The sequence below is a fragment of the Parambassis ranga genome, chromosome 2, assembly GCF_900634625.1.
Source record: "Parambassis ranga chromosome 2, fParRan2.1, whole genome shotgun sequence".
NCBI classification, from domain to species: Eukaryota; Metazoa; Chordata; class Actinopteri; family Ambassidae; genus Parambassis; species Parambassis ranga.
This window is the reverse complement of record NC_041023.1, coordinates 28,904,890-28,917,350: the sequence shown is the minus strand read 5'-3', so window position 1 is coordinate 28,917,350 and position 12,461 is coordinate 28,904,890. Positions and strand designations below refer to the sequence as shown.

General features: G+C 40.4%; 1 protein-coding gene across 3 annotated transcripts; it reads right to left on the bottom strand.

Annotated features, from left to right (window-relative positions):
• Window positions 1–2,603: 2,603 nt before the first annotated feature.
• On the bottom strand, window positions 2,604–12,394 carry napepld (N-acyl phosphatidylethanolamine phospholipase D). Of its 3 annotated transcripts, XM_028400570.1 has the most exons (11): window positions 10,823–11,094; window positions 9,754–9,768; window positions 8,994–9,066; window positions 8,260–8,370; window positions 8,035–8,175; window positions 7,632–7,856; window positions 7,429–7,532; window positions 7,195–7,360; window positions 6,857–7,005; window positions 4,391–4,505; window positions 2,604–3,613 (listed from the first exon to the last, which is right to left on the bottom strand). In XM_028400570.1, the coding sequence occupies exons 3-11, from the start codon at window positions 9,051–9,053 to the stop codon at window positions 3,482–3,484; spliced, it is 1,203 nt and encodes a 400-aa protein (XP_028256371.1). In that variant the 5' UTR covers window positions 9,054–9,066; window positions 9,754–9,768; window positions 10,823–11,094; the 3' UTR covers window positions 2,604–3,481. The 3 variants fall into 3 exon arrangements, with proteins under 3 accessions (XP_028256371.1, XP_028256369.1, XP_028256370.1); XM_028400568.1 differs by lacking the exons at window positions 9,754–9,768; window positions 10,823–11,094 and adding an exon at window positions 12,128–12,394; XM_028400569.1 differs by lacking the exon at window positions 9,754–9,768.
• Window positions 12,395–12,461: the final 67 nt, after the last annotated feature.

The window sequence follows — 12,461 nt, the reverse complement described above, 5'->3', positions numbered from 1 at the left end:
TATTTGCTCTCACTTGCATCTTTGTGTTTGTGCTGCTGCAGCTGACAGCACAGATTAAATTCATTTAGTCTATTTTACATTCCCTGTTGTTTATTGATCTGCTGTTATCTTTATTTCATATATTCCTACTGTACATATAATTTCATTTATTAGTTATGCTTACACTTTCACACTGTTGACTCTTATCATTTTAATCATATTTTGTGAATGTGTTATACATTCACAAAATATGATTAAAATGATGGTTAATGGTCATGGTTAATAGTGCACGTGATCAGAAGATTATAATTATTGACCTTTGAACTCTACACAAGGACGTGTGTTATGTTAATGATCAATACTGGTCTGATGTTTGGGGAAACCTTTTGTAATAGCACAGCCAGATTTAGAACCACATGGAACATACTGCTGCCACTGGATGAACAGATTGTGCATGTAAAGTGTCTCTGTAAGACTTCATGTGTTCTACTGAACTTTGCAGACATGAACGTTACTCACGCAGGGGCGCCTCGTAGGATTGGCTCATGTTTTTAGCCTTTTATAGCTTCCACAGATGATTAATATTCTTCGTTTTAAAGCGAAACTGCCAAACTAATCGGTTGCTATTAGATTGTAAAGAGAAGTTACACTAATTTAACAAAAAAAGCATCAGAATGAAATCTCCTACCCTACCTTTAATGCTAATAGCCTATAAAGGCAGGGTCCATAGAAGACTTAAAACAGCATGAAATGCTTACAGGTCGGCCAATGCCTGCTCCTAGATATAATGGTAATTCAGATTCATCTTTAATCTGGTGTAACAAGTGTTGGTGTAACGGCCTCGGATATCTCTGGCCCTTTGTTCTCTTGTTTTCATTAGTACTTAAATTTACTTGCAGGTGCTTATGTGAGTGTTTGCATATACATGAAAATATATCTTGGATTGTAAGATTAATGCATAAATTTGTATATGTTGATCATAGCCGTCCCCCCAGGATGTTTCCCACCTGCATTCTGGTCACTGCACGTGTTGGGATGGTCTGAAGACTTCATCTGTCCTGCAGTACCAGGATCTAAGTTAAAAACTACATTATTCTCAGTTGCTGGTAGAAATTGCCCACATGCAGCAAATATTTAGATTGACCCTGTTTTGTGTTTTGCTCTGTAACTTCTTCTTCATTCTCTTCCCTGCTAAGATGGCAACCAGGAAGTAAAGAAATTGTCACCTTAAAATGGGAGTTCACAAACGACTGGGTGACAACACGATGAGTCACATAGAAGAGGTGGGTTTATATGACTTATACTGCAGCCAGCCCTTTGCAGGGCTGTTGTGTCATCCAACACACCTAGTCACCTATTATTGGCTATTATTGTTGTAAACATGATCTTATGGGTAATGGAGTCCTGGTGCAGAATAATCTGGGATATTGTTGTTTTTGGCAATTAGCAAACCAACTTGAAGGTGCTTCACTATCACCTACTGAACTGGAGATGGGTTAAAAAAAACTAGTAGACTCTCAGTGAACCCAGTTTCTTTAAGATAATTAAATAGAAAAAATGTTTCTTTTTTTTTTCTAAAATTCTAACATGACAAATATGTATAAATATTTCCGAAGACAGTCACAAAAAACACAAGTAACTATAAAACTTCCTAATAAAATTAGGTTTCAAAGACCAAACACTAGGTGGCAGTATTTGCAAACTCAAACATAAGAATATTTTAAGATTTAAACATTATAAGAGTATTACCTACCTCCATGCTGTTAAATTCATACTGGATACGGTTGACATTACCTAAGTAAACGAGGAGTGTATAGGGATGTTTATATGTGTGTGAAACACCTCCCAAAAGGTAGGGACAGAGAGTTGTGCTTCAGAGGTCTTCTGAAGTTGCTCACAACTGAATGAGATTACGGACATTAATTAAAAGTTGCTCATATGGAACTAAGGAGGTTTCGGGTGTGTGGACATGAGGTCACAAAGACCACATCAAAACTACAAGATTTTCCATGACATCAGCAAACTGCAACACATCCAGCTTCTAACCAGAATGAAATACAGACAGGACAAAATAACTTCCCAGCCTGTGGGCTCCATCGACCCTAACCGGGGGGCGGTCCTTCCCTCCTTCTATAAAAATGTGGGATATATGAGAGGTTAGCTGGAAGAAACTTTAGCTATGGCCACACAAATATCTCAGCAAGGTTGAAGAGCTTCGAAATGTTCTGACTTATGGATCTACTTGCAGAGATATTGTTGATAATTGTATGTCCTCACAGTCTTCTTGTGAATCATCTGTTCATTACTTTAATTCCTCATGTGCAAGTTACACTTGCTAAATGAAAAAACAAGATTTCTGAATGGAGTTCTTAATATATTCAGTTACCTTCCTAGTATGATATACTGTAGCTGTACTTCTGCCACCTGCTGGGTTTGAGAAGAACATACATGCCACATGAGAGGGTACATGGTGGTTCTAGTATATTAGCGCACCAATATTTAATGATACAATAAATTAAGTGTATTGGAATGAAATGGATGTAAAAATGAATCCTAAAATGTGCATTAAATAAATTGCAAATGAATATAGAATAAAAACAAAACAGAGTAATGTACAGTATATATATAAACAAACACATTGTTGATATATTTAATGTGAAATTCAGTGACATTGTTCATGTGCAAACCACAGTTAGCTCAGTTTAGCTTTATAAACAGCAGTAAATGAGCTCGGCATTGTGCTGTTATGTGTTTTTACATTCTGGACTGACACTGACTGAAGTTACAATGTAAATAATCTTTGTGCTCTGAAACTAAAGCATCAAATATGTGACAATATTTGCAGCTTAAGAAGTTGAACCCAGCTCAACTTTTCTATCAGCATCACAGACAACAAAAACAGATTACATATATTTTTGTCTCTCATAGTTTTGGGTTGGCCGTAGTACATTCAGAAAAAAAACTGCACCGATTAGCACCAATCAACATTCACTTTTTTTCTTTACAGCCTTTAAGAATCCAAGCCCAGCTGTAACAAAGTCTGTCTACTGTCCAGCTCTGTAGCAAAGGTTTGTTACATACACACAAACCTGAACTACATTAATATCTCTGTAAAAGCACTGCTTACCTTTAGAAAACCCACAGAGTTTGTGTTTTTAATTTTCTAAAGGTTTCTTAAGCAATGTGCAGAAAACATTCATCTGGAATTAATGTAGGGTACTACTCAGACACTCAGCTGCCGACAATGTACTAAACACAATCATTGCTTGTTAGGGAGAAGTTTTTTCTGATAAAATTCTACTCTGGTGGAGTCGCAGCTCCTGTCAGTTTGCTGTGGCAGGGCAAACTTGGCATGTAAACAGAATTACTGAACATTTAAAATTTTTTTTTTTTTTTTTTTTTTTTAAATCAGCCCATCTACAGATACGACAAGCAAAATATTCTGCACTTTGTTGCAGATATGGATCTACTGTTACTCAGCCCACCAAATGCTGCAGGGACATCAGGCGAAGACGTCTCCTTGCTGGGCAGCGATGAGACGGGACTCCCCGTGATGCAACGTGAAGAATGACTCTGGTTTCAGTTGTTTTTGCTCCAAGGCCTCTCTGAGACGAACAGGCGGCTCCAGGTAGTACTGGGTGAAGAAAAGAAAGAAGAAAAAGTGAGTGGTTACATTATTTTTCTTTTTCTTGTTTGTGTTCTTTTTCTGTTTTGTGTTCTTTTGTGTTTCTTTTGTGAGCTAAATTCTAACTGTCAACATGTGGTGGTGAGGTAGGGGCAGCACTGAACTGTGAGCAATAGTTTCGCAGCTTAGCAAACAAAGATGCCATTGTTGTAAACATAATACAGCATCAGAGAACTTTATCTCTATAACACCTCTGGCTTTTATGTTGCTCTCTGGAAACAGCTACCAAAAATGACAGCAGTGAAATATTCTCGAAACATGTTTGCGATTTGTCGTAGTGTGAAAGCACCTCTAACACACACTGAGCTAAATAGTCAGACTCTTTCATGGAGGTTGCAGTATTCAGTTTTGCTTGACATATCTTGCATTAGAAATATACATGTTGTTTAACCTCCTGTAAAAATAGAAACACTTCCGAGTCATAGTTAATAGTATCATTAAAAACACCAAAACTGAAGGTCGAATATTCTAACGTTGATGGAGCATCTGTTAGCTTTGTGTTTGATTTGTTTATACAAAGTAATGACATTATGTGAACTCACACTGTAGAGACAGCAGTTTCTTCATGTGAGCTGTAGTGTCAAACAACTGTTTGAACTAAAGCTGAATACTCGCTTAACATAAAAACTGGAAGCAGCTTAGCCAAAATCTACCTGCCAGTAGCATGTTCAGAAGTGCATTTCCAAAAATGTCTACTTTTTCAGCTTTATATTTGTCCACACTTACCTCGTAGGCGAGGGCAAAGGTCCCCCAGTGAATGGCCACAGACTGTTTGGCCTGAAGGTCCTGGTGAATCTGAACAGCCTCCTCTGGGTCTATGTGCTGTCCTTGCATTACATCCCTGCAACACCAAAGATGTGTTACAGCATTAAATTGCTTAAATTGTCGAACATAACTTCTGTGGCTTCCTAGTAATTTTAAAATGTACCATATTTTCGCGACCATAAAGCACACCGCATTATAAGACGCAGGTGCTACGCGAAAACATTCAAGGGAAGCAAAACAGTGAGTTAGAAGTCAAACTTTATTAAACAATGTACAATAAACAGTAAACAACTGCCACCTTCCCTCTCATCACTATCAGAGTCACTGTCACTGTTGTTGCCGGCTGGCTGTTCAGAAATTATTATGATTATTATTGTCCAGAAATTATGCCGGCTTCGCAAAAGCTCGGACAACAGTCAATGCAGATACATTAGTCCACGCATCCACAATCCATTCGGATAAGGTGGCGTAACTTGCCCGGTGCTGCCATCCATCGATCCCACGCCGCTCATAACTTTACTTTGAACGCCCTGTGTTTACGCCGCTGTCCAGTGGTTGGAGTTCTTTTGTTAACCCTCCTGAGATTACGGCAAGATCTGAATTTATTTGCTTCACCTGGTTTTTTACACCGGCGGTGAGACGGGCGTGCACAGACTCGCAGATCAGCAGGGACTGTGATGCGTGAAAAAAAACATCCAGTCTCTTTACACTTCCACACCTCCCTGAGCCACTCTCTCATTTTCTCCTCGTCCATCTAGCTCAGGGGTGGCCAAACTTTTTTCGGGGAGGGCCAGATTCGATAATGCGAAACTCTCCGAGGGCCAACAGTCCATGATGTCATTATTTATATTATATAAATTATATATATTATATATATATATATATATTATAGTGACACTTATACTCTTATACTCTGTACTTAACTGCATTTAATGTGACTTGATACCTCTGGCACAAGAATTTCCTTCGGGATTAATAACGTTTTATCTTATCTTATCTTATTTTAAACAATAAAAACTGTGTATGCTGTTTTGTAATATGTTTTATCTTACACAGCAAACAAAATAACATCTTAGCATTTAGATGAACAGATCAGAAAATGTTATCTGAATTTCTAGCATAAATTTAAAACATTCAGAAACTGTGTGGTTGTGATAACAGAGCAACAGGCAAGTTATTGACTCCACTGTGAAGGTGAGATCTGATCATATGTGGCAGGTCTGGTTTAGGAGCAGCAGACATCAGTAAAATACAGACACTCTGCTCACACGACACAAACTAAGTCGCATGTTCGCATTTCTGGGGAGTTGCTTTTATCCAGCCGCCGGTAAAAAGGCCCGAGCAGGCTGCCGCCCAGGACGCAGCCTCCCCGTGCAGCAGGGAGCAACGAGCGTCCCCCTCCCTGTCCATCATGTCGCTTTAACTTCTCTAACGGCTCCAGCATCGCTCCCTGCTGCCGTGGGCAGGAGCGGGCAGCAGGGAGCGACACGATGGACAGGGAGAGGGACGCTCCGCTCCTCTCCCCTGCGCTCCTGGAGCTCCCCAGTACTCCGGCACATTCCCCAGAGAGGGACGCTCATTGCTGCACGGGGAGGTTGCTCTCTGGCTGGGCAGCCCGCTCCCATGCACCCCGTCTATGAATTCTAATAGGGCTACTATACTACAATTAATAATAACAATATTTCGTGCGCACGTTATACATAATTCGTGGCCACAATTTATTTCTTTTTTACCATGTCACAGAGGGGCTCCGTAGTTTTGAAGAACTTCACTTGTACAGTACAGACGCTCTCTGATAGCAGGCTGTATGCAGAAGCACGTTTAGTCTCGTAGTGAATTGTGTCAAAGTGCTGAACCGGTGTTTTGCACCTTCGGAGCCCTCTGCGTAGCTGGAACCAACAACCAAGCCCTGCAGCACCGCGTGACGCACCACGATGCAGACAGAGAGAGATAATGTTCTGCTCAGAGAATCATGATGCAAACGTTACACAATGAGTTAAAAACAAAAACAAGAATTGCCTGTTGATTTTGTATGATTTACTCCGTTTGGCTGGCGGGCCAAAAATAACACATTTTAAGAGAGAAGCCGCGGGCCATAGAAAATCCGACCGCGGGCCGCAGTTGGCCCGCGGGCCGTAGTTTGGACACCCCTGATCTAGCTCTTTAGATTGGCCTTCACGATGACTCCTGCTGGAAACGTTTCTTTTGGCAGCGACCGGCGGAAGTTTCTGCCTTCTCATCTGACTCATCTATGGTGCACTTCAAACTTCTCAGTTACATTAACTGTATTTTATTTGTGTGCATGTATATAAGATTTTTGCATGTATATATTGTATTTTTATTTGTTCTTTGATATATGCTGCTGCTACTACAATTTCCCTACAGGGATTAATAAATTTAATCCTAATCTTAATTTATGTGGAATACCTGGGCAGGTATGCTCCAATGGGGATTGCTGCAAGGTCAAACGGTCCAAACCGCCGTCCTATTTCCTGGAAGGAAGAGCAGTAGCCGGTATCACCAGCAAAAAAGAATCGATGGTCTGGACCCAAAACAGACCAGCTGCTCCATAAAGTCTGAAACAGACAAAAAGGCATTACTTGTTTTGGACTACGTGATTATTTTGCTGCTCATTTGTTTACTGATTTGATACCTTATTATATTATATTATTATATATTATTATACATTATTAATGGGATTATGAATAAACCAATGAATCAATTCAAAACTGGCTAATTTGTTTATAGTACTCCATCTCACTTACCTTGTTATCATCCCATGCCGTGCGCTTGCTCCAGTGCTGAGAGGGTGTGCAGACAAATGTGACGTCATCGTGACCTGGGACACAGTTCTCTTCCCACCAGTCCAGCTCCATCACATTCTCGCAGCCCATTTTTACCAGCCAGTCCATCAAACCCAGGGGCACGAACCTGTGAGCCACACACAGGAAATATTAAAATGCACCTGTACGCTTAAAGACATTTTTAGACTCACATACCAGCGAAGCTCCCCTCCAAAGCGTGTATTAAGGTTGTCCACAGATCCAGCATCCAGATGATCATAATGAGAATGGCTGATGAGGACTGCATCAATCCGCGGCAGCTATTAGGAGGCAGGAAAGAACAGAGGTGAGATAGACTCAGCCAAAGAAACAAAGTCTGAATTAGTCTGGCAGAATTTTAAACTAAAAATATACCAAACCTGTTCCACGGTGCAGGGAGGCCCCCGGTACCTTTTGGGCCCCATAAATTGGAACGGCGAAGCCCTCTGGCTGAAGATCGGGTCTGTCAGAATATTCAGGCCGTCCATTTCAACCAGAACTGTGGCGTGGCCCAGCCAGGTGACTCTGAGCCCCGGGCCTGATTCAGAGAGGTCGGGGTTCTGGACAAAGTATGGCTCCTTCACAGGAAGCTCACTGTCCAGGGCCTGCAGGAACAGAGAGGGACACACACCTCACTTCAGTGATGCCATCAAAGTCACAATGTCAGGTCTGATCTTTGTATGGAGCTGTTTCATTACAAATCATTTACTGAAGCACCACTGAGCAACAAAGCCAGAAGCATAGTTAACATCAAATGGTGGTTTCTAAGCAATAATTACCCACCTCTTTACTAGTTGGTACATTGCTGTTATTTTTATCCAATAACAGAAACCTGAGCAGCATTGAGTAGGAGGGAAACCGCCATGTTGGCCAGGGGTTTGTCCAGCGCCCATGTTTGTCCTGACAGGATTTTGTCACATCCTCCTGCAATCAAATTTAACAACTACACTTTAGCTTCTTATTCAGCTCAGTCAAGGCAACAAGAGGATGATGGGAAGTCATGTTTACCTCCAGACGGTAGTCCAGACGGAAGCTCTTTCTGGAAGAGCGGGATGAGCTGCTCTTCCTCGTAGCCAGAGGATCCTCTCCTCCCTCAGCCCCTCTCAACACTCCACCATCCTGGAGAGTGGGTACACATACAGATAAGAATGAGTCATTTGATGATGGGAAATAAACCCCATTAACCACAGAACCAACAATCATTAACGTATCCTGTTTATCTAAAAGACTTTGGGTTCATTTTAGGTTCAACAACTCAGTATACTTTTATTGTGAAACTCCTCCTTGTGTAACACATTCTGGTGCCAATATTACAATAAAAACTCTGCTATATTAAGCTAACAATGGCTAATTTAACCTCAGCCTAACGACTACAAAACTTACTTCTTTGTGATTACACAGGCTACACAGCCCCAACTAACACAAACAGTGCTTGATTTTGATAGACTCTATGCAACATTTCTTTCCTATATGCAATAGCTCCCCACAAAAATCTGTAAAAAAAAACTTCAACACAAAGTTGGCAGATTAAATTGCGTCAATAAACTCAAATGTAAATTAGTCTTTTTACAGAGAACAGTTTGACCTGTCAGAGGAGCACAGAAATGATGAAACTGCACATTTGCAGAGCTCAGAAAACAGGACCCACCCATACTACTTTAGAAGACATTTCCTTCCACTCAATACTTCCTCCAACACATCTTAATAGCATCTAATTTAAGCTGACGAGCAGAGGGCATTACCTCCACCAGGCCTTTTCTTTCCTCCAGTGCTGCTTTGTCCGATGTTGATGGCTTCTCCATGACCACACCACACCTAACATGGGCACACAGATGTTTTTTAAAAAACAGCTCCAACAAGTGTAAATATCTAGTTTAAAAGGTGCACCTGAACCCTAATGAAGATGAGCACGGTGTTGCACACTAATATCCACTACAGTAATGGAAACAGGACATGTGTAACTGGTGACAGTTAAACCATGCAGTCATAGTTTGCATGTGAGAGATGATAATCAGACACATACTAACTGCACTGTATTTAAATGTAACTAAGATTAGAGGTGACGTACTGTATCAGTGCTTCCACAGTGCACTGAATTTGTGTTTCAGTGTTATCTTTACTTTTATCTCTTTTACAACACGTTTTCAACAACGTGTTGCTGTGCGCTTTTAAGTGGGTGTGACAGTTTTTATACTTGTGTAATTGTGAAGTAACTAATGTGCTGAAACATACATGACGCAAAATAAGTGAGCCGCTGCACGCCAAAAATAACAACTACCTTAACAACAAATCCAAATTTGTCGTTAGGGATGAATTTGAAAAATGTAAGGATCATATTAAACACACAACACTGCAAAAGCAAAAGAAATGTGAAAATAAAAATAAACATTAACATTAAGTATTATTGCACTCTGCACTTGTATGACATGCTATATACAAATATATGTGACTTATCAGTGAAAATAAAAGAGGGAAATGTATGTCTGCAGTATAGTTACTTACGTAATGTGTGATAAACTGATAGCAGAGGAGGATGAAGCAGAACACATTTTAAATCTCATAATTCATATTCTCTGCAGTTAGGAGAAAACTGTGCATGTATGTGCATTGGTCAACATGGGACAATGTTGGAATATTGGAAATCTGCAGAAATCCACTATATCACGTCCATATCTTTAACTATGATAATCCCTTATTAAGAAGACCTACATTTACAAAACATTTATGTTGGCACACAGACACCCTCAAGCAAGCCTGATCACAGCCCTTCCTTACTCCGACTCTAGGCACAGCAATCATCAGACTAGTATCCACTCACAAAAGTTCCCTTTATGCCTTAGTACTTTATGTAAAAGCTGCCACAGACGTGTATGTACTCTTTATGGCATGATATTGATCACATGCTCGAGTAGCACAACACAAAGTCAGGTACACACACACAAATGCAACAAAAGCCTCACAGTGCACTTGTTCTCTTGTGGGGAACTCCACACATTAGAGCTATGGCCTGCTGATGATGCACTCAGGCTCATCAATGGACTTTAGACAGAGACAGTAAAATAACAATGGAGCTCTGTGGATGACGACCAAAACAAAGATCTATGTGGCCAACCAGCGTGCCTGGTGTGGACACACCAACAACTCTGACTTTCTCTTCCTGTAGCCAAATTCATGACATGTGAACTTCACTTTGAAGAGAGACTAGAATCTATTACACATAGTCACATGTTCCCCGGTGAAAGGAGCGAACATATAATCTCTGCTGTCACGTTAATGTCACACATTGAGCGTGTGAACAGGATTTAGTCGTTTCTATGAAACTAGCTGGCAAACCAAATGACAATCTAAGACATGTCCACATTTACACACGCAGGGAATGAGACAACAATAAATGAAGACAGCCAAAATATGAGCTAAATCACCAACTTATTAATGAAAGGAAAAAATTCAGTGCGACGTTTTAGCATAAAATATTAGCAAAGCAAATGTGTCTCTTGGGAGTAAACAACAACAACATAAAACAGACCTCAAGTACCACAAACTACACGCAACACTAATTACTAACACATACCTGAAAACTTGAACGCAACGAAGTGGTTGTTTTCTTAGCAAGGAGACATGTTTGTAGCATTAGCATGACATAGTTCTACAAAGCGAGCTGTCGGGTCATGTCATTCGGAAGCTTGTAGAACTTGTAGCGCTACACTTTACATTCCTGCAGCGTGTATCCTGAGAGGAAATGACAATGAGAGCTGTCGGTAGGGTGTGTTTAGAGGTGCAGTTGTAGTCCAGCAGCAGCAGCAGGTCGGTGAGGATCATTAAGTCGGTACCAGCTCCGTTTCTCTGACGTCAGTGCAAAACCCTGCGCTCACGTGACCACTCCACCAACCTTCGCTGTTTTGTAGCCACTGGCAGGAGAACTTATCTAATCTATGTCATAATTAATATTCTTTTATGCATTTCATCAGCAACAAACTGCTTGAAGTGTATTGTTTTTAGTCATTTCTGTTCTGCTAAGGCTACTGCGACATATTTATTTAGATCATTCCCCCTCCTAAATTGATCAATATTAATTTTTAGTCATTTAATTGGATGTGTGAAAGGACATAAAACATATTACCAAGCAATATTAGGTTACATATACACAAATCGCATGTAATGTAAATTTAAAAACAATCCACCAATATAACAGAATAAAATAAATATTTATTTAATTAGTTTGATTCAATCTTAATCTTGATTAACCAGGGTGCAGATGACAAGTTTTGAATGTGTATGTTCTGTTCTAGAGAGGAGAAGTAAGCAGACAGCTTCTGTTGCCATGGTGATCACATTTAAATTCAGTTTGTGGAAGCTCCGTCACACCTGTACCTGCTGCTGTGCCATGTGCGTAAATACGCAAAACTCCTAAGTGTACTTTTTGTCAAGATATGAGCTGCATATTGATGCGCTCAGCACATATTCATATTCATCAATATTTATATCCATTAACACGCCATCTCTATGAGATATACTATGTGATCGTCTCTGTCTTGGAAGGATAAAGCTGGGTTAAAGCTGGTAAGTTTGGGTGGTTGATGGGTGTGGGATCTTATCTAAGCTTGAATCAAGGGGAACTTTGAGCCGAAAAAACACATTTCCTAGACATCCAATGGACCTCTTCCCGAACGTACAGACGTCTTATTGGGACGTCTGTTCTGTTCTACAGGTCTGTAGTCGGATCTGGCTGTCCAGTTCAGGACACTGACTGTACCAGGTCACGGATCAATGCACACTACTGCTGCAGTTGATATTCACTCAGTGTCAATGAAGAGGAAGGAAAAGGGGGGTGGCAGAGGGGGAGAAGATAAAATAGTTTGTTTTGTAGTTTTCTTACCTTGAATTCTTCCACCTAATGAAGGTCATTAGAAGGGAATTCAACCGAAGGGCATCAACAACACTTATCCGCGCAGTGCCGTGATTAAAGTTACTTCTACAAACCAGTAACACATGTACAGGCTTGCACAACAGGCTTTCCATTCCAGTTTGTTATATCTGACCATATTTCCTCAGTAAGTTGTTAAAAATCAGCCAGATGACACAATATTACACGTGTAGGAAAAAGTTCTCCGAACTTCCTGCCAGATGCTTTCACGGACTCACGGAAATATGAATGATCACAATTATTCGGACTTTTGTGAAATGTTTTAACTAAATTAAACGTTTTGGTC